This window comes from Prosopis cineraria, unplaced genomic scaffold (genome assembly GCF_029017545.1).
Source record: "Prosopis cineraria cultivar Desert tree isolate PC_DT_omini unplaced genomic scaffold, ASM2901754v1 PC4, whole genome shotgun sequence".
Lineage (NCBI taxonomy): Eukaryota > Viridiplantae > Streptophyta > Magnoliopsida > Fabales > Fabaceae > Prosopis > Prosopis cineraria.
Genome location: NW_026555335.1, coordinates 16,167,037 through 16,188,082, shown reverse-complemented (window position 1 = coordinate 16,188,082; position 21,046 = coordinate 16,167,037). Strand labels below are relative to the sequence as shown.

The following is a 21,046-nucleotide window of genomic DNA, read 5'->3' as shown; positions in this document are numbered from 1 at the left end:
TTGGCTCAAGCTCATCAATCATAGGAGGCAGCCCTAACCTAAGGTGCCTTCATCCATTATGAACCACATATTCCCCCTTTCCTTGAATGCCAGAGGTGCCATATGCCTGATTTATCTTAAATAGTACTGGGACTTTCAAACAAGAATAAGACTAAACATCAAGGCTTTCATGGTGCTAGTATACCATATAGATTTCATACAATATCTACTAATAACATTAGGGTGAACTCCTACCCTTTCACAATGATCATGTCCAAACATTATGCTCAAACATTTCCACACATAGCTATACACATGTAATCTATTCATGAACAATCATTTTCATAATGAATCATACATTTTGGCAAGTATATACACATATACATAGGATTTAACATGAAATATTTCAAAAAATCCATATATGCAAACATATGAGCACATTCCACTTAACATAGGGTTTCTAAATTCCAATCATTTTATATTTTAGTATACTAGTTCAAAATAAATATGAAGTAATTTTCGCAATTCCATACAACCATTGAAACACACAAATAATAAGTTTAAATAATTAGGTTACTTAAACTATTTTATCACTAAAATGGTTATCATGGTGAAATACAAGCTCCACAAGTGTCCACTTGCATAATGGAACACGATTAATATTTAATCTACAAAATTAAATGTAGATTAAACATTAATCAATAATTACAATTCTAATTAAACCCTTTTTTTAGCCTAATTTTGGTTATCCACCATACCAAAAATCTCCCTTTAATATCATCAACACTTTTAATAAACTCCATTAATTTTCTTTTGCAACCAAAACACTTAAACAAATACATATCTCTATCTATATTGCTCCCAATAGCTGAAATTTGACTTAGAGTTCGTCTAAATCCTGCCAAAAAATCTCAAACCACTACAAAAATCTTAAACCTAAGTTTAGAAGTTTGATTTAACTCTTTAAGACCTTAATTAAGCTAATAGGTTCAATTACAACTCAAGAAAAATGAAATCAAACCCCAACAATATTTAAAACCACAGAAATTTTGCATAAAGGGAGAGAGAGAGGTATAGGAAGCTTACCTAAAGCTAAACCTTGCTCAAAATGTTCCCACATTGCTCCTAAAATGATACCCTAGCACTAACGAGCTCTCCCTTCATCTCCTCTCTTATGTTTCCTCACCTTCTTCTTCTGAAATTAGATGTATTTTGCATCTAATTTATTTCTAAAATGAGTCATGCGCTGCAGCACATGGCACAACAAGGCCATATACCATTTTGGCCACCCTCTTAAGTCTGGTTAAATTGAATACCATCCTAACTTATTTTTAAAGCTGTGCAAAGGTCTAAAACCTTATTAATATCCCAAAAATATCATAAATTCATAAATATCTTAATTTGACAAATTTACCCTTCTTAACACTTAAAATTCAAAATTCAAAATCTAGGATATTACAATCTTCACCCTTAAACAACAAAATGAATGGTTGTTTCATAAAATAATTATCATATTATCATATAAAATTAAAAATAAATTTAAATTGTTAAAATGTAACCTGTAAAGTTTACAATTGCATTTTGGTATTAATTTTTTTTATGACTTAATTTTTTTTATTTATTTTATTACAGTTATAAACTATGCAGATTAAATTTTAACAATTTAAAATTATTTATTTATTTTTTAATATAATATTATGATGATTGTTTCATAAAATAATTGAATCTGAGAGGGAAGGAATGAGGAGGGGATCTCCTCCCATTATTATCGGTATCCCAAAAAAATAACTGCTGAGTAGCTTGACAGTTCACAGCTAATTCCAAACCTATCGCCCAAAACCATCCCCAGCAGAAGAAGCGAAGTCATCTTGCGAGGTGCAGCCACCGGTAAGCTCATCCCGTACCAGGAGAAATCGTTTCTGCTTCTGATACTTTCTCCTTGTATTTGTTCTTCCTATATCTTTCTGCTTGCTCTAACTGCTTGAAACCGTTCTTTTCGTGTGTCGATTGAATATGCTTATTGCTCTTTCAGCTCGTGCTTGTGATTCCGTTTCCATTGTCGTTCTAGTTTTTCATATACATATATGGAATACAAAATGCTTCGGTAGCTTTATGTTGCTTCTTGGTTTTATAAACTTGTGCTTGTGATTTCATTCCCATTTTCGCATGCTTCTGCTTATGTTTTGATTATAAATATGCTTCTGCATATGGTTGCTAGACATTGTTCTGCATATGGAGATAATTTCGAATGCTTCAGCATTTTTGTGTGTTTCGATTATAAGTATGCTTCTGCATATGCAATTGGAGTACGCACTTTCTTTATTTTTCAGAAGGGGCAATTTTATCTTTGGGATCATGATCTTATGTTTAACCAAACAAATATATTCACTTTTCTTTCTTTTTTATCTACTAGTCATTACGTTACATTACATTTTTTTTTCAATGTAATTCTCCTAGCTAGCACCCAAAACTATGTAATATATAATTATATATTTTTATTAGTCATTTATTAAGAAGCTTTTATAAGTTTACATTGTGAATTTCTTACGTTATAATTCACCCTCCCTCTCCAAATTCAACTAAAGTCGCAATTTTTTTTTTAAATTATGTATGGGGGTTAAATGTAAAGCCACAGGTTTCATGTAACTGAAATTGCAGTTTCAGTAAGAGTAGACCCCTCTCTAGCTTCTTCTAGTTCCAGATCTCAGTTTACCTTTCTTACAGCCCTTCCTTTTCCATGTGTGGAACTAATCATAGTTCCTTAATCATCTGCATCTTTGGTCTCCTCTTTGAAATCCATCAACACGCTGAACCTCTTTGCACTGTAGTTCCAATCACTGCTGTCTCTAGCCTTCTCTTTCCTTCCTCATTGTTGCCTTCAACATTGGCATCTCCTGCTTCTGTCACACTTCTCCATTCACAGTTCTCCAGGGTCTTGTGCAAAATAGAAACAGTTAGTCTTTGCGCATTGCGTCATACAAACTCTGGTTGCATCTGTAACAACTTCTCTAGGAGGTTGGTTTCTCTTTCTCTGTTCCTTCGTCGCTGTTTTATTCAAACAAACTCCATTTGCATTGCATCATGTGAAAAAGAAAGTTGGTGCGCTGTTTGAAATTTATTGTGAACTGAATTAAGCGTTCTTGTGTTTGCAGTTTGAGCTGCTGGTACTCTGTTTCTTGTATTTATTATTGATCAGGATTCAATTGATAACAAATAACTATGGCTGTTCCATATTCAACCTTGATGTTATGATTCCTAGCTGTTCTCCCGTTTAGAAAGAAGGGAGAATGATGCATTTGAACTTTCAGTTATCAGTTTGCCTGCGGAATTTCTTGAGAAACTGAAAGTGATGATACATAGCCAACCATGATGTCCTGATTGTCCTATCTAGATATCAAGGGGAAAAAAGCATAGCTGATTATGTGTTGCTTATTCTTTTTTGTGGCTTGTTCTATGCCTGCTTTCAATTGCAATACCATTTTGAAGCTTCAAATGATGCACATATCAGATTTTCATCCTTTTTCTATGAGATGATAATGTTGTTATTAGTTTATTCTGGATGGATATTACTTTTCTTTAGGATTTAAATGTTACTTTAATGATTAGATGATTATCTTTTCTATTTTTATATAAATTATTTAAGTTAAAAGGGCAAAAATACCCATGAACTTTTTCTTCAGGAGCACCTAGTATCATTAAGTGAAAAAAGGTGCAAAAGTACCCCTAGCGTTAATGATGTGGGTGTAAAAGTGCTCAAACCATTAAGTTTGACTGATATTTGTTAACGTTGACCGTTAAGAAAAAAAGAAGCAAATATGAGGTGCACAAATACTCATAACTTTTTATCTAGGTGCAAAAATATCCAAATTATAAAATATTATTTTATTTTATATTGTCTTTTCTAGTCAATTTTAACTTTATTTTATTAATTATAAAAAATAAATTTGAGTCTTCAAACTAAGCCTATTCAGATTTGGACTTGGCTCAGATTTATTAGGATTTATTTGGGCAGCTTGAATAAGCACCAAATAAAGAAATTTTTCTAAACTTCCAAACTAGTACTAAGATTTTTCAAGCTTATTTAGGTTGGCATGTCGGGCTTCACTCAAATTATTAAATCTAACCTTTCCCAATCTGTTTAAATAACTTGATGTTGACTATGAAGTTCTAAGAATAGAACTTAATGGATTAGGGAAGGTTGGCCTATTAATCCAAGCCAAGCTCAAACCAGAATGACTTTAACCCAAGTACTCAAATTCTTTTTTATTATTAATAAAATAAAAGTAAAATTAGATAAAATTGAAATTGACTAACAAAGAAAAAATAAAATAAATAATATTTTATAATTTGGGTACTTTTGCACCTAGATAAAAAGTTTATGAATATTTTGCACTTTATATGTGCTTCATTTTTATTAACTGTCAATGTTAACAAACATTAGTCAAACTTAATGGCTTTGGCACTTTTGTACCCACACCATTAACATTAGGGGTACTTTTGCACCCTCATTCACTTAATGATGTTGGATGTCCTGGAGGAGAAGTTCATGGGTATTTTTGCCTTTTAATCTATTATTTAAAATATGTTAATTAAATAGTAGCCAAGTTGATGGTTTAACTACGATTCAACTATTTTGCTTTGATCCAATATCCTAACCAGTTTAATGACTGGTCCTGTTTTTTAATACCTTGGTCTCCCCTAATGCAGTGCACAGAGTATGTGTGAACCTGTTGCATTCCTATAGTTTGGGATGGCAGAAGAGGGAGGAACAGTCACTAAGGAATGCGAAGAGAACCAGATACAGAAAATTGAGGCTGATAAGAGCATGGCCCCTTGGGAGCAACACTCAGCTGTGATAAGCCTCCCTCGCTTTGACTATGCTGCTCCGTCTTCAATTCTCCAGCATTCTCATTGTGGCTTTCTTGTCACTTGTACTATCAGTTACTGCCCCATCTGTCCCTTTCTTCTACTCAGCTCAATTTCGAACACCATACAGCTATCATGCAGAGACACATCAACAACTTGTTTCTCAATTCTGGGTTACTTTTCGCATAGTGATTTTCACCGTGCAAATCTGCATTTCCTGCTAAAAAACGCTTATCCTATATCCATGAGAGGGACTGCAGACTATTTAGTTATTGTCATCTTATTTATGAACTAGGAAATACCCTATGACTTTAATAATTGGTATTTAATCTCAATAAACTTGCAACGTGCAAAATATTCTTGTCTTGGTTCTCATTTACCTAGTCTTTGGATGGGGAAATGTGATTGAAATGAAATCTATGGCACAATAAATAACTCTTACTTGATTCCTTTTGAAATATGATTTGAATTTAGGTTTTATTTATGCTTATGTTGTTTGAATGGTCAATATTGTTTTCTCTACAGGGAGGGAGAAAAGTGCTACTAAGGAAGTGTTGTCTATCCTTGGAAAGGTATCCTTCATTACCCTTTTAACATGTTTCCAAATTTACTTCGTTATAAAACATTTACAGTTGAAGAAAAGTTTTTCTTAATGGTAATGAATATTCTAAACCTAGATTCAACCTGTAAAACGAAAAAAAGATTTCCTGGGCTTGCTGCTCTACTTTATTCATTGGACTTGATTTGTATACTTTAGAAAAGCAAATAGGTGAGATAGATGTTGATGGAACTCAGCTGCATTTCGGATTATTAATGTTTGAAAGACTGAGATTATCTTCTGTCCAGTGTAAGGTGAGAGGAATAAGCTCAGGGAATTACTATTAGCAGTCACAGCTCAGAGATAGTGATCAAAAGTACTATTAAACTCACCTTCCTCCTACTTTTCTCTCCCCTTCCTATATTGCCCCATATTCCCTCATCAGAATTACTTATAATTCCCTTGTCCTTTTCTCCTTCTCTTTGCTAAAATGTGTTGCCCTTTTCTTCTCTGATATGTTTGGTGGGCCCATCAGATGTATGTCTATTTAGAGAACGATTCCTTATAATCAAAAGATGTCTTTCATGTCCAACTATATGATGATTATTAGCATATTCAGGATTGAGAAAAATTCATCCATACAGTTTCCTAATTATCTAGTTCCTTTCCTTCTAACATTCATCTTCTGATTTACAACTCAACCAACCTTTTCTTCTCTGATATGTTTTGTGGGCTCTGATATGTTTTGTGGGCCCATCAGATATTTGTCTATTTAGAGAACAATGCCTTTTGATCACTAGATGTCTTTCATGTCCAACTATATGTTGATTATTAGCATAGTCAGGATTAAGAAAATTTCAACCATACAGTTTCCTAATTATCTAGTTCCTTTCCTTCTAACATTCATCTTCTAATTTACAACTCAACCAACCGTTTAAGGGATAGGATAAATTTGCTCTTGTATTTCATAAAGCTGTTTGTAGCATTGACATGGTAAAATGCATAACTGCGTTGGAAAGTTTGATTGAAAAGATGATCTTGAAAGTGAAGAGTAATTTCGCATGTTGTTTTGGGATGGCATGCCTAAACATGACTCGCAATTAAATCAGAAGTTGAGGTGGATAAGCATTTGCTAGATGTTCATGCTGAAAAAAATAAACAATTTCTGGATGTGGAGTTTTTTATCGATTTATTTTCTAAGTTTGCCTTTGAATAACCATTTGTTATGACAAACTAAGCACTCTTCAAGGTGTCATTAGTCCTTTCTGGAGAGTAATTGTTCTGTAAAAATATTAATTTGTAATTTATTATTCTCATTCTGGGAAGTTGAAACTAACTTTTGATGGAATAACCACTTTAATGCCAGCAAATTTTAATGATATTTAAATGATTTTTTAGAAAGCCACTTTTCCACATTTGGGCCTATGTGATTGTAAACGGATTATACAGTGCTATCAACTGTCACACTGTGTAAGTTCTCTTCTCATATCATTGTGGCTATGTTCATGCTTTACACAACAGAAGATGATTTACAAGTACATTGATTTAGCTTTATTTTTTTTTTCTTGTTTATTTTTCTCCTCGTACACTTTGGGATGTAATTTTGTTACAGTATGTTGATCCCTTTAAAAATGGAGGTTATAATGGTTCGGACAGCCATGAGAAAAATAGCACTGTGAAGAGAAGGAGGATGTGCGCTGAAGATATTGGCAGAGAATGTTTAGACTTGGAAGCAACTGACTCTGTCATTGTTAAATCTGCGGAAGGTACTGTTTTTTCTCCCCCTTCGTTTATTCCCTTATTGGAGTTAAGAGTTATGACTGAGTTTTAGGTTTATTGAACAGTCTTGAGCTAAGTGATGACAGGTAAACTTTCAGACGAAACTCACTCAACTCCTACACAAGCAGAGACAAGCACTAGTGGAGCTTTTGATCTTTCATTAGTTAAGCTGACAAGGAGTGGGTTACTTCTTTTTACCTTCCCAAGGAATGCTTTGGTTGACACTGTTGACATTGTGTCAAATATCATTCAATCTTTGGGGTCTGGTAGTGTAAGTTCACCAAAGTAAGTGAAGTGAACAATTTAAGTTGTATTTGTTAAATTCTTTATTTTGGTAAGGGAGAAGTTTGATGAGTTGGGTCTTGGTAGCTCACTGAAGGAGGGTATGCTTGATGGCTTAAAAAGTGCTTGTAGGGATATTTACAAACAAGGTCTGTACATTAGTTACAGAACTTGAACTCACAACCTAGTGGCTATGGGACTGATCCTTTCCAGTTGAATCAACTTTTTTTGTATGCTAGTTGTTCTTGTAAGTGAATGACAGTAGCTAGGTTGCAACTTCTTGGCGTACCTTTTCCTAAATGTCTGCAATTTATTTGTGGATGAAAAAGGGTTTGTTGTCATATGTCTCAGTGTTGTTGAGGGCATGTTTGGTTCCAGCTTAGTTGACCAGGCATGACATTCAAGACATAGGTGAAATATTTCAATGTGATTTTGGCAGGGTTCCTTTGAGCTGGTATTACTTAGGCAAGCCCTTGGACAAAGGTGTGCAACTCCTGGGGTGCTTGTCCTGTGTTTGATGTTTCAGCCTGTTTATTTGTCTCCACTTTAGATCAAATCCAACCATGATTCAATATTTCTTGTTGGCTTCCAATTATTGGTGTCCCATGTAGTTTCCAACTTTTCTCTTGGGCATTTTCAAAACGGTGACAGTGATCACAACCAAGGCCTCCCTTCCTTTTTAGTGGTTGTCATTGTTATTCTCATCTTTAGTCAGTAGCGGAAATCCTTTAGTATTGGCAGCAGAGAAGCAGGTGTCTAGCATGAGATTCCTACTTCTGAGATGAGTTCCTTTGTTGAAAACCTTGTTCCAAGAATTCCTGGCTCGCTTCATTCAAGTACTTATTCTAGTCAACAATTCTCTTCCCTCCACTTCTTAGAATCTCTAAGGCTATCCCATTTTGGGATGTCATAATATGGGATTTTTGAGAGGAGAAATATGATTTTCCATTGATCATAATAGTATGATACAGAAGACTATATATACAAAAAGCCAGGAGATAAGCAAATAAATGGCTAATAAATACTAATAATTCTAATAAATCCTATTAACTCCTAATAATCAGATAATAATATTTACAATAAATATAATATCTCCACGCTTCCCCTCAAGTTGGATCATAAATGTTAATCATGTCTAGCTTGCTTATGCAACTTTCAAATGCGGGCTTACGTAATCCCTTCGTTAAAACATCTGCAGCTGGAAGGTTTGTAGGTAAATAAATCAAACATATGATTCCATCTTTTACTTTTTCTCTGATGAAATGTCTATTCACCTCCACATGTTTTGATTTCTCATGTTGAACAGGACTTAAGGCCATGCTTATAGCTGCCTTATTGTCACAATAAAGTTTTAATGGTGAGTCCATTTTGACATGTATCTCTTCTAGGATTCGTTTCAGCCATAACTCTTCCATTATTCCTTGGGCCAAAGCTCTTAACTCGGACTCAGCACTACTCTTAGAAACAACCTTTTACTTTTGACTCTTCCAGGTAACCAAGTTCCCCCAAACAAAGGAACAATAACCAGAAGTTGATCTTCTATCAGGATGAGTTCCTCCCCAATCTGCATCTATGTAGATCTCTATGGTTCTTTGTTCTTGTTTTTGGAAGAATAACCCTCTACCAACAGTACCCTTTAAATATCTCAAGATCCTATGGACTGCTTTCATATGCTTCTTCTTCGGTTTAGACATGTATTGGCTAGCCATACTTACTGCAAAGGCAATATCCGATCTTGTATGGGAAAGGTAAATCAACTTCCCAACAAGTCTCTGATATTTCTCTTTATTAGTGGCCTCTTCATTCTCATTGTCTTCTTCTTCAACCTCATCATAAGAATCATCTTCTTCTTTTAACTTTTCCTTATTCTTCTTAGGCTTCTTTTTCTTCGAAACCACAATAGGGGTTTCAGCTAGCCTACAACCTAACATACCTGTTTCCTTCAAAAGATCAAGTATATACTTCCTCTGGGATACATAAATACCTTTCCTTGACCTCGCAACTTCCATCCCAAGGAAGTATTTCAAGGCACCAAGGTCTTTTACCTTGAATTCTTTGCCCAGAACAACCTTTACTCTTGTGATTTCCTCAAGATAATCTCCTGTAAGAATAATGTCATCAACATATACAATAAGGATAAACCTTTTACCTCCCTCAATTTTAACAAACATTGTATGGTCTGACAATCCCTGCTTATAGCCTTCTCGCTTGAGGACTTTTGAGAATCTATCAAACCATGCCCTAGGAGACTGCTTTAGGCCATATAAAGATTTCTTCAATCTGCATACTTGATCACCTCTGCCTCTATCAAATCTTGATGGTAGAGTCATGTAAACTTCTTCTTTTAGTTCTCCATTTAGGAAAGCATTCTTGATGTCAAGCCAATGGAGTGGCCATTCTAGGTTAGCTGCTATAGATAAGAGAACTCTAATGGTATTTAATTTTGCCACTGGTGCAAAAGTCTCTTTGTAGTCGACACCATATGTCTAAGTAAACCCTCTTGCTATCAAGCGTGCTTTTAACTTGTCAAGAATTCCATCGGTCTTGTACTTTGGGGTGAAAATCCACTTGCAGCTTACAAACTTCTTGCCACTTGGCCTTTGAACAATCTCCCATGTTCCATTCTTCTTTAGGGCTCTCATTTCCTCCATGACTGCATTTCTCCATTCTGGTGTTTCCAATGCCTCTTCAATATTGTTGGGAACAACAACTTGATCTAGACTAGTGACAAAAGCACAATAACTTGGAGAAAGAGCCTTGTAGGATATGTGCTTTGTATTGGGTGCAAAGTACAAGAGCAAGGTTGTTTTCTGAGAGCAATGAGTAAATCAAGATCAGATTGAACACTCACCTGTTTAGGACTTTGCTGAGGTGATTCAGGAGCTACCACTAGTTTTGACTCCTTTGGTGATTCAAATACAAGTTGCTCTCCTTCCTTGGATTTATGCTTTTGAGAATAAACCAACAAGTCTTTGTCTTTTTGCCTCTTTATATCTCCCCTTGATATTGAATTATCTTCTATGACTGGCACAAGAGATGTTGATGGTGGTAAGGGTTCGGATGAGAGTGATGGTTCTGGTAATTGAGGTAGGTTGCAGTTAAGATGGCATCCCCCCAATAAAACTTTGGGACATTATAAGTGAACATGAGGGCCCTAACCACTTTAAGAATATGTCTATTTTTCCTTTCTACAATCCCGTTTTGTTGGGGTGTATGGGCACAAGTGCTTCGATGGACAATGCCATGCTTGTGAAGAAAGGTACTCAAGACTTGGTTAAAATATTCAATACCATTGTCGATATGTAGAACTTGGATATTTGTGTTGAATTGGGTTTTTATCATGGTAAAGAAATTGATAAATATGGATGCAGTCTCAGATTTGTCTTTTAGGAGATACACCCAGCAAACACGAGTATGATCATCAATAAAGGTAATGAACCATTTTGATTTGATGCTGTTTAGGATACGAGACGGACCACAGATCACTGTGTGGTAACAAATGGTTTGGTGGGTGTATATGGTGTTCTAGGAAATGATGTTAGTTGGTGCTTTGCTAGTTCACACACTTCACATTTGACATCATGGTTGGTAGGGCAAAGGTTTGGGAACAAATGAGATAAATAATTAAAATTAGGATGCCCCATCCTATTGTGCCACAACAGAATATTTGTATCTTTAGAGGTCGATATAGAGTTACATACATTAGTGGCTTGATGGCGACTCACTCTAGCATTCTCAAGGAAGTAGAGTCCCTCTCACTCTTTAGCACTTCCAATTGTCATACCCAATGATAGATCCTAAAAGACATAATGGGTTGGAACAGAATTAGCACAATATTTAGATTGCTTTGTTAGTTGGCTAACAGACAGCAAATTGCATGCTAATTTTGGTACATGAAGAACAGATTCTAGAGTGATAGATTCAGAGATACGAATACTCCCTTTCCCCGCAATAGGAGCAAGAGACCCATCTGCAATTTTGACTTTCAAATTTCCAGCACATGGAGTATATGTAGAAAATAATTGGTGGTTATGGGTCATGTGATTCGATGCTCCAGAGTCTATGATCCACATTGTTTGAGCCCTTGACACTTTTAAGGCTTGAAGAAAATTACTTCTTTGTGCCAAGAAGACAAAGACTGACTGTGAAATCTGACTAACACATAGTGCATTCGATTCAACAACTTTTGATGACAGTTTTGCAAGTTTCATCATCCATTGTTGAAAGCTTATGAGCAAAGGGGTACAAATCAGATCAAGAAGACCAAGACATACCACTTCTAGAATTAGAAGCCCTATTTTCCTTAGAAATTTCTAGGTATTTGTGTTGTTTAGGTCCAATTTGTTCTAACAGTATGCACATTCAACGAACAAGGTGAAGGCTTGGAAGACCCATAACAAGAAAATGCTGAGACTAGGTTGGAAATGGTCTATCGTTGCCGAACAAGTCGTCGTTGCTGGAAACAGCTCGCCACGCGCCGCCATGCACTCAGACTCTCCCTTTGACGCAAACTAGATGAGTGGCACGTGTGACAGCCATGCGTCGTTGACGGACACCAAACTTCGAGGTTGCACTGATCAGAGGTCTCTGGTCCTTCCTTGGTTGGCGGTGAGATCCAACGGCGCCTCTCATCCTCCATTAGGGTTTTGTCTGTCAGTTGTTAGTCTGAAACTATGCTATACGACAGAACAAAAACTAGCTAGGGTTCTGATCTAATGAGCTCTGATACCATATGAGATTTTTGAGAGGATAAATATGATTTTCCATTGATCATAATAGTGAAGACTATATATACACAAAGCTAAGAGACAAGAAAATAAATGGCTAATAAATACTAATAATTCTAATAAATCCTATTAACTCCTAATAATTAGATAATAATATTTACAATAAATACAATATCTCCACACATAAACATCCATTTTTAGCCAAAGGCAATTGAAAGTGTGTGATACTATAGCGAGCAACAAAGCTCATTTTTGGGAGAATTCAGCTCAAGCGAAACTAAAGTAGAGGGGATCATCTTGCAAGACAGGAATTTGGAGAGGACTGGCCTTTTGAAAAGCGCCCCCCCCCCCGGGGTTCTAGTTTCTTAAGGGTTTTGGCCCTTTTCTTTTCTTTTCTTTTGTTTTTTTTTTTTTTTTTGGGAGGGGGGTGGGTTTCTGATGTTTTATGTCTAAGTGAACATAGCCAGGTCCAAACAGAAAAATGCCAGCATAAAAGTAGCTTTTATCCTATGGTCAGAAATTTTAACTGTAATGTGTTAGTGAAAATGTTCAGAAATGAAATTTCTGCAATATACAAGGAAATGCCCTTCAGTTAGTTATGTTTGTACATTTCCTTTTGGCTTTGATAGAGGACATCCTCTTTTGCTGCAGCTGGTGCCATCGTATGTTTCCAATTCAAGCTACCTGTCGTTTGAATGAAAAGGAACTGCAAGAAGTTGTATCAACACTAGTTAAAAAATTTGTGGCCAATAAACAAAACCATCTTGGACTACCTCTAAAGGTACAATTTTCCTGAATCATGGTTAACCTGCCATATTTGTGTCCTTGCAAAACTAATTTTGGCCTCTCAAATGTTAAACTGACAAATTTCATCATCTCCTGTCTATATGATTCTGGTTTTAATATGAATGGAAAACAATTAATAATTATGATGATTTTTCTCAATTATCACTCTATCTCTCGGCTTAGCCCAACGTTGAATTAAATTTAATTTTGAAAATGCTGTTTCCTGAAATGTTCACTGAATGTTCATCTGTCAGTGACTTTTTTTCTGAAGTTTCAATATTCTGACTGATATAGTGCCAAACAAAATATGAACTGGAATTATTTTAATGTCTATCTAGAAGTTGATTCTCATTCTGAAAGATGTCACATATTTGATGCTTGTTAATTTTTCTTATGGAGAAAATCTTATTTCATCCTTTAGTTTGCAGTTGGGTACAACCGAAGAGGAATTGAAGAGACAAAGTTTCCAAAAGAAAATGCAGATAATTCCAGTGAATATAGTTTGTTGGACCGTAATAAATGTTTCGGCATAGTTGCTTCTGCTGTCAGAAATGTTGTAGAAGATTCAATAGTGGACCTCAAGTGTCCAGAGGTAAAACACAAATCAGTGGCTCAAATGTTTATAGTGATCATCAGCACACAGCAGTCCCAATCATGGATTTTGATTTAGAAAGTGGCGGATTTAGTAAGAGGCAGCAAGGGTTCATCCTAGCCATCTGTTCATAACTCACAAGATTGTGCCTTTTTCATCCAAGTTGATTGGTTGTCCTGTGTTGCTAAATGAATGGTTGGGATGGGCTTTTATTGCCTTTTACTTTATATGTCTCTTTGGTAGTATTTGGATTTAAAATTTCACATTTCAAATTCTTTATTTGGATAGTTTAAATAACAAAGGTTATTACTATTAGGGGTGCATATGAAGATTTGAAATAACAAGGGTTTAGAAAAAATTTCAAATTATGAAGGAATTAAGATAAAGTTTGGATTTGGATTTGGATAATTCCATAAATTTTTAAGTGTCCAAATAGGGGATTTGGTCCAAATCTAAATCCATTTATATTGAAACATAGCATTATTGAATTCAAATCCTCTGACTAATTCAGGTTATCTAAACATGAAAACTGTTATTGCAGCTCTCCATTCTAGTTGAATGGCTACCTCTCTCAGGATTACCTATTGGATCAATAATTGTTGCTGTCTCCGTTCTTCCCATTAATCTCGTTAGCACAAAACCTCGACTCTGCATCAAGGCACTGACTTCCAATACCAAGCAAAGGTCTGGACCTCAGTGAGTAGAACTTCAAATTTTCACTTCAACATAACTTCAGCCTCAAGTAGACGCTTTATGCAGGTTAATTATCTCCCTGAAAACATCTCATGGGTTGACTGCATACAGTTCCCCTCTTTTTATTTAGATTCACTCATTGTTCGTAGGGCGAGTTTTGACGCATGGGGTGTATAATACTTTGTTTATAACTTACATTGCTCTCAGTCTTGACAGTAGCACTGTACTTTTAGAACTTACATTGCTCTCAATTTAAACACTACTTTATTCACTATACGAAGAACATGGGAAAGTTGGATCGCCCATGCATGCTCTAAGAAGCATTGTACAGGTTTCCTCAATCTTTACCCTGGACCCTGGTGCAGTTTGATGTCTTCATCATGAACCTTTACGCTCATGTCCCAAGCCAATTTCAAGCCTATCAATAGTGCCCACAGTTCAACACTCAAGGCATTCGTGAGCAATCTATTGTGGTGCACCTGCCATGAAAACGTTTTGCACCGATGAGGCACCTTTGACTCGTAGATTTTCTCCCAAAATATTGCACCCCATCATCACTCTGTTGTAGAGCGTACTGTGAACGCGTTATGCTTTGATCCCTGACCATACGTTACGGCCATTACATTTCTGTTAAATGGTAGGAAGAAGATCACTACCACATTTATATTTCTTCTGAATCACTTGCACCCACAAATCATCTCTTCTCTTGATGAGCTTCCTACCCATTTTCATCAAATATGCTTAATTAGTTCTGTGTTCTGTCAAATTTAATTCCAAGTCCTTTTTTTTTTTTTTTTGGTTGCTTTTGCAGACTTCACTCCAAGCAACTAAATGCATTTTCTTTATATTCTCTGTACTACCCCAGATAACTGAAGGTGCGATTATTTCAGTCTATGTATCACAAACAGTAGTTGGAAGTAATGGAGTTTGCATGGGCATTCACTTTCATACCAGAGCTCTTGCAAACTTACTGCAAACAAGCATTTATAATTTGCTTCATAGATGCCTCGGGTACAATTTCTTCGCTTCTCACATATTTTGCCTCCAAAACCCCTCAGAAGTACATTTAAAGTTTGAAAAGTGCCATCCAAGCATACTTAGTGGAATCACAATGGATGTTAACCAATTCTTAATCCAACAAAAATTTAAATCTTGAAAAATATTCAAAACTTCCACTGGGAAAATATCCGAGACATTAATTAAAAGGCGCACTCCCCCCCCCTCCCCCCCCCCCTCCAAAAAAAACCAAAATTCATCTGATGTCACAAATTTTTGTAAATAAAAAAAAAATCTGAAGTTCGTATGTGTGTGTGTGATGTTGACCAGCAAAGTCACGAGTTTCCTACAGGCTACAATTAAAATTGCAGCTTCAGCGAAGATGCGAGACTTGAAGGTGTCAAAAAAGGACTTTAGCTAGATAGAGCCGGAGATAAAATGAGATGGAGATTGCTAGATTCAGGTTGGGTTAGATTTGATGTCAACGGCGTTGTCAATCATTTGGGGGGAAGCTTCCTGCTGCAGACTTATTTGAGAATTAAGATGAAGATGGTAACTAGAGAGGCGGGTTTATCACAAAGTTAGGGCAATTCACTAGAGATTTAACACTTCGCTAAATCTCTACTGAAACCTTGGCTTCAGAAAAGTTAATTTATTTGTTGAGTCTTTGAAAGCCATCTAAAATATCCAAAAAAAATTCAAGGCAGGTTACACCTGACTTTTGTAGTTGCAGAAGATATTAGGAAAATGATTATGTAATATCCAGAGGTGACTTGCGATCACGTGCTTAGTAAAGAAAATACTTGCGTGGATTGGCTGGCATGACATGCAATCTTTTCATATCAACAACAAAACATAATTATGGAACCACATCCATAGTGTTTAACTGTCAAGGGCGATGATCATAGTTACAGGCCTATGGACGTTGGTTAATTATCCTCGCACCTGTTTTCAATATGCTGGTTCTTACCTCTAGTTGTGATTTTTTTTTAAAAAAAATGAAGCTGTCAGCATTTCGGGAAAAAAACTCTAATCTTCAATACTCGTCTTCTTCTTACTTCTCAAGAGGACAAAACTATTTGGAGTGGATCAATCACATGGAAATATTCATCCAAGAGAGGGTATGAACTGTTAATGATACATCAAGCTGACCCTCCTTCACTTGTGCATTATTAGTTTTGAAATTCATTTTAGAATTGAGTTTGCCTCTTAAAGTGTATTTTGTTTGCCAGGAAACTTCTCAATAATGCTTTACCAACAGCTGAAATCTTAAGAGATCATTTTTATTTTCCTTGTATAGTTCTTTAGGAATCTTGCAATTTATCATGGTGATAAAATAAATACCATTGAGTTTCAGAAAGATTTTCTTAGCCTACGTTTCTTATATGATTACATTTGTGATTGGTCATGAGCTTCTTTTTCGGCTTCTCAGTTTCTTGTTGAAACCAAATTTGTTACTCCCAATGGTCATGTGGAATGGTCAATCTGGTTTAAGAAAATCAAGCATGGTGAACAGGCTGTGTTTGTTGGATATTTGGTGTAGCCATCAGGCTTCGAATGGTCTTGCATTCAAAAAAGTTATTGCTAACTCATCCTCCTCCTTTTTTCTCTGTCTGCAATTGTCACTTTGGTGGACACAATCTTTTTGTAGGCATTATATGGGTTCCTATTGCAAATTTAATGAGGGACAATTATATTAAAGTCTTACACAAAAAAATTAATTACTACAAGATTTATTAACAACTGAACTAAATTGCATTGACAACACAATCAATTATCAATACAATTTAGTTCAGTTATCAATAAACTTTATAATAATTAATTTTTTTGTGTGAGATCTAATTGTAATTCTCCCATTTAATGATCTTTTTTTGAGGAAAAAAATTCACTAACACAGATATTCTCAAGAAGCGATTTGTACGTTGATACAGTGTCCATGACTCCATGGATCTCACATCTTTGCTGGCCAATTTCCAAAGGTTGATATCCGAGTTACGCAAGAAGATCTTTTCTAATTTAGCGTTTTTGTTTTTGGATGGATTTTGATGCTTTCAACTTGCCACACATTTTATTGTATTATTTGAAACCTTTATAATATATTATAATTGCTTTGTTTCTTAAAAATAACAGAAGAATCTCCTGAAATATACAAATAACAATGAGATCTTAGAAAATGTGATAATTCTTTTCAAATCTCTTGAAACTTTTCTCATATTAATATCTTTTATGAAATAATTATAATGACCTCAATTTAAAATATTAGCAATTATTTTAATTCTAATAACAACTATTTTTATTTTGATAATTACTAAAATTGGATAGCAAATGAAAAGTTTCACTTTGCATAATTATTTAATCAATGAAATCTAAATGTTATAAATATTAATGTCCATTTTAATTTAAGTAATTATTACTTTTCTTTTGTCAATAGCTAAAACAAAATAAGTAATTATTATTTTCTTTTTACAATTTTTTTAATTATTGAAATCAAAATGTTATAAATATAAGTGAGTACTTTTGTTGAATAATGACTATTTTCTTCTGATAATGATTAAAATAAGATAACAAGTGATAATAATTTATGCTTTGCAAAATTTTTATTCATTGATCTATTTCTTTTTTATTTTAAAATGAAAGCATTATAGTCATTTTACAAAATATATTAAATTAATGTCAAAAACAAATTTAAAAGGCTTAAAAAGAATTATCAGATTTTTTTTTAAATTTTATTTGTTATTTGTATGTTTCAGTTTATTTTGTCTTGTTTCAAAAACAAAAACAAAAGGTTAAAAAAGAAGAAGAAGAAATTGCAGGTTCTGTGGAAGTGTAGACCCCACTCTGCCTTACAGTTTTTTCAATCTCAGCCTACTCTTCTCTGAACCGTTGCTTCTCCACGTATGGACGTGTTTCCTTCACCTTCATGGGCTTCTCTGTAACTCCTCCGTCTCTCCTCTCCCCTCTCCGCCACCACAACCACCACCACCCTTCCCTCCGCACCTCCCAACCATCCTACCCTAAGCCCAATTCCAAAATCCTGTTCAATCGCCGCTCCCTTCTCCTCCTTTCCACCTCCCTCTCCATTCCCTCTGCTCCTCTATTCCCCTCCTTCGCCGCCGCCGACACCGCCAAGCCACCGCCGGACACCACAGTCACCGACCGTGTATTCATGGACTTCAGCCTCTGCCCCAATTACTTCCTCCCCACCCGAACCCTCGGCGATAACATATCTTCGCTCTGCTCCGAATCCATCCCTTTAGGTCGCATTGTAGTCGGCCTTTACGGCCATCTCGTCCCCGTCACGGTTTCTAACTTCAAGTCCATGTGCGTTGGATCTTCTGGTTCTTCCTACAAGAACACCCTTGTTCACAAGATTTTTCCTGGCCAGTACTTCCTCGCCGGCCGCCAGGGACGGCGAGAAAAAGGCGAGGTCCAGCCGCCTGTGGAGTTGGCGCGCAATACTGAAACTGTCGAATCCAAGGCGTTTTCTCTGGCACATTCGAAGGCTGGTGTTCTTTCGCTTCCTCTGTCGGAAAACGACGACGAGGATGAGGTTAAGCTTGATCCGAATTACCGAAACGTTGAGTTCTTGATCACGACTGGACCAGGACCTTGTCCCCAGCTCGATAGCAAAAACATTGTTTTTGGAACAGTGCTTGAAGGTAATTTCGTTTCGTGGACTTAAATTCTCGTCAACGTTCTGAATTTTTCTTCAAAATCATCCAAACCACTGGAATTTTATTCACAATGTTCAAGATAAGAAGCAGCTGCCTAGTCTGCATTTCCAAATGTTAAGCACAATGATGAGTTGGTTGGTCTTTAAATGCTTAAATTAATTTGTAGACTGAATTTTTTAAGACCACGCTCACTCAATCGTTGTTTGCATCATTATCATGCTGAGGACTTTCTGTTGAACATAGTAATTTTGGAGGTTCATTCTCTCCATCTCACGGCTTTCAAAGAAATTATCACCAGGTGGAGTACAATCCTAATTTTATCTGACAATCAATTTTTAATCTTCTCGGAACACTACAAATATTATTTAAATGTCAAAATACTTGATTTTTAGAAGGGCCAAATTAGAACTTCCCATTTTGATGGTCATCTTGCTTACCTGCTAGTTGCATGTGGCTGCAGGTTTGGACGTCATCACTGCCATAGCTGCAATTCCCACATACCAACCATCTGAACGTATTCGCCAATTCAATGACTTGGCTGGGTTTTTTGGAGATGAAAGGGCCCAGAATGCTCGTGCCAGTTGGAACAGGCCCCTTAAAACTGTTTATATTAGTGATTGTGGGGAACTACAAGTTGCAAAGCCTTCCCTTTCTCCTTCTCTGCCTTGAATGTTCTTTTCTTGTATAAGTTACCCTGGAGGAATCCATATAACTTGTCAATTTGTAATCTTACTTTGAGTATTCTGAGTGGAAAAAGAGGGTCCAAAGAAGATGCTAATCAGGAATCAATTGAATGAAACTAAATGAATGAATTGAAAGGTACCTTAGTGCATTGTTGTAAAGTTGAACAACATGAGTACCAAATATTCTTGTTGTGAAGAGCTGGTAGGAATGTTATGCAGATATATGTCTATTTACTCGTAAAAATTATTTGAAATTTTGTAATGTTTAATGATTTATTAGACATGTTCTGAAGAGGGTTGTGCCCCTTTAAAGAAGAATCCTATACAAGCATAACCAGGTTTGAGTATCTATCTCTTTCATTAATGATGTTCCGTAAATTATGTTCCGATTGAGGAGAGTGAAGGGAAGGGAAGGTTTGTGTCATTTAGATTCCTTTTCTTTTTTTTTTTTTTAATTGCTGCCTTTTCTATTATTTATATCTATATTAAACTTGCCCTTCTCTTCTAAATTATACTTCCGAACGTACTCTTGAAGCATGATAATCTAATTCTAGGAGCTTCATTGTTCCTCTTTATAACTTATTGGCATGTAAATACAAAGGAGACAAAAAGAAAAGAACAGGAGCTGGTGATATACATTATCATATGGCAGAACTCTGTTTTCATCTTCTTCTACCTCACGGGACTGATGTTGACCGAGAACAGTGTCACAGGGTAGAAGATTTTGAAGCTTTCATAGAGAGGCAACAGTGGTTTCCAGAGGTTCTCTTGGTGAAGCTGACCATCCTTTGTTGGCAAGGAGTTGCAGAGGAATCACTCTTTGACTTGTGCAACGCACAGCTGCAATTCTTATGGTATGGTCTCCTCTCAATCTCCATGTTCTGCGTCGATAGGCTTCCATCAAAGACACAACGAAGCATCATCATTTCGACTGATTCAATCCCCATTCTATTCTCTGTTTTACCTTGCAGAGTCTCTGAAGGAAGGTATGCAAAAAAGAATTGGGTAGTTGAGTGTTTGAGTGTTACTGAGCTATTTGTCTGGTCTAGTGTCCGAGTGTTTATATAGAGAGAAATAGTAGTGGGGTTCATAGTTGGACTCGATTGATATTTTGGGTCTAGAGAAATCGACACAAATCTGAAGACAAATAGCGATTTTACCAAAGAAGCTGTGGGTATGTTGTTGTAATAGGAGAAAGAAGAGGATGAGTTATACACTCAAATTCATTTCTTAAACGGTGGGCTGTTTGATTTTAGACGTGTTTATAGCGTAGGCTTGCTCCGAAGGACGTGTCCAGAAGCCCAGACCCTTTTTGCTTATATATATATATATATATATATGCGTCATCATTTTGTCACTATTCTTACCAAGAGAACCACAATGAGTTAATAAAAAGGAAGAATTACATTGAAGTGCAAAGTTTATTAACAATTAAACTAAACTGCATTAAC

General features: G+C 35.8%; 2 protein-coding genes across 8 annotated transcripts; both read left to right on the top strand.

Annotated features, from left to right (window-relative positions):
• Positions 1 to 1,730: 1,730 nt before the first annotated feature.
• Positions 1,731 to 15,190, top strand: LOC129308604 (uncharacterized). 7 transcript variants are annotated; one of them, XR_008592645.1, is made up of 10 exons: positions 1,731 to 1,866; positions 4,687 to 4,919; positions 5,371 to 5,417; positions 6,782 to 6,853; positions 6,933 to 7,149; positions 7,240 to 7,447; positions 12,823 to 12,952; positions 13,379 to 13,549; positions 14,091 to 14,308; positions 15,054 to 15,190. XR_008592645.1 is itself a non-coding variant. In XM_054949834.1 (9 exons), exons 2-9 carry the CDS (start codon positions 4,730 to 4,732, stop codon positions 14,247 to 14,249), a joined length of 1,131 nt encoding a protein of 376 aa, XP_054805809.1. In that variant the 5' UTR covers positions 1,731 to 1,866; positions 4,687 to 4,729; the 3' UTR covers positions 14,250 to 14,913. The 7 variants fall into 7 exon arrangements, 6 of the variants coding, with proteins under 6 accessions (XP_054805809.1, XP_054805808.1, XP_054805807.1 ...); XM_054949834.1 differs by lacking the exon at positions 15,054 to 15,190 and having other exon boundaries at positions 6,996 to 7,149; positions 14,091 to 14,913; XM_054949833.1 differs by lacking the exon at positions 15,054 to 15,190 and having other exon boundaries at positions 7,261 to 7,447; positions 14,091 to 14,913.
• A 2,871-nt stretch (positions 15,191 to 18,061) lies between these two features.
• Positions 18,062 to 19,942, top strand: LOC129308115 (peptidyl-prolyl cis-trans isomerase CYP28, chloroplastic). Its single transcript, XM_054949130.1, has 2 exons — positions 18,062 to 18,897; positions 19,373 to 19,942. Exons 1-2 carry the CDS (start codon positions 18,159 to 18,161, stop codon positions 19,579 to 19,581), a joined length of 948 nt encoding a protein of 315 aa, XP_054805105.1. The 5' UTR covers positions 18,062 to 18,158; the 3' UTR covers positions 19,582 to 19,942.
• Positions 19,943 to 21,046: the final 1,104 nt, after the last annotated feature.

Bases quoted from the DNA above. Each gene is read 5' to 3' on its own strand.
- LOC129308604 (XM_054949831.1), top strand. From the start codon at position 4,730: ATGGCAGAAGAGGGAGGAACAGTCACTAAGGAATGCGAAGAGAACCAG. The intron at 6,854-6,932 runs GTAAGTTCTCTT...ACATTGATTTAG, and splicing joins GCTATCAACTGTCACACTGT to CTTTATTTTTTTTTTCTTGT. The intron at 13,550-14,090 runs GTAAAACACAAA...CTGTTATTGCAG, and splicing joins TGGACCTCAAGTGTCCAGAG to CTCTCCATTCTAGTTGAATG.
- LOC129308115 (XM_054949130.1), top strand. From the start codon at position 18,159: ATGGGCTTCTCTGTAACTCCTCCGTCTCTCCTCTCCCCTCTCCGCCAC. The intron at 18,898-19,372 runs GTAATTTCGTTT...ATGTGGCTGCAG, and splicing joins TTTTGGAACAGTGCTTGAAG to GTTTGGACGTCATCACTGCC.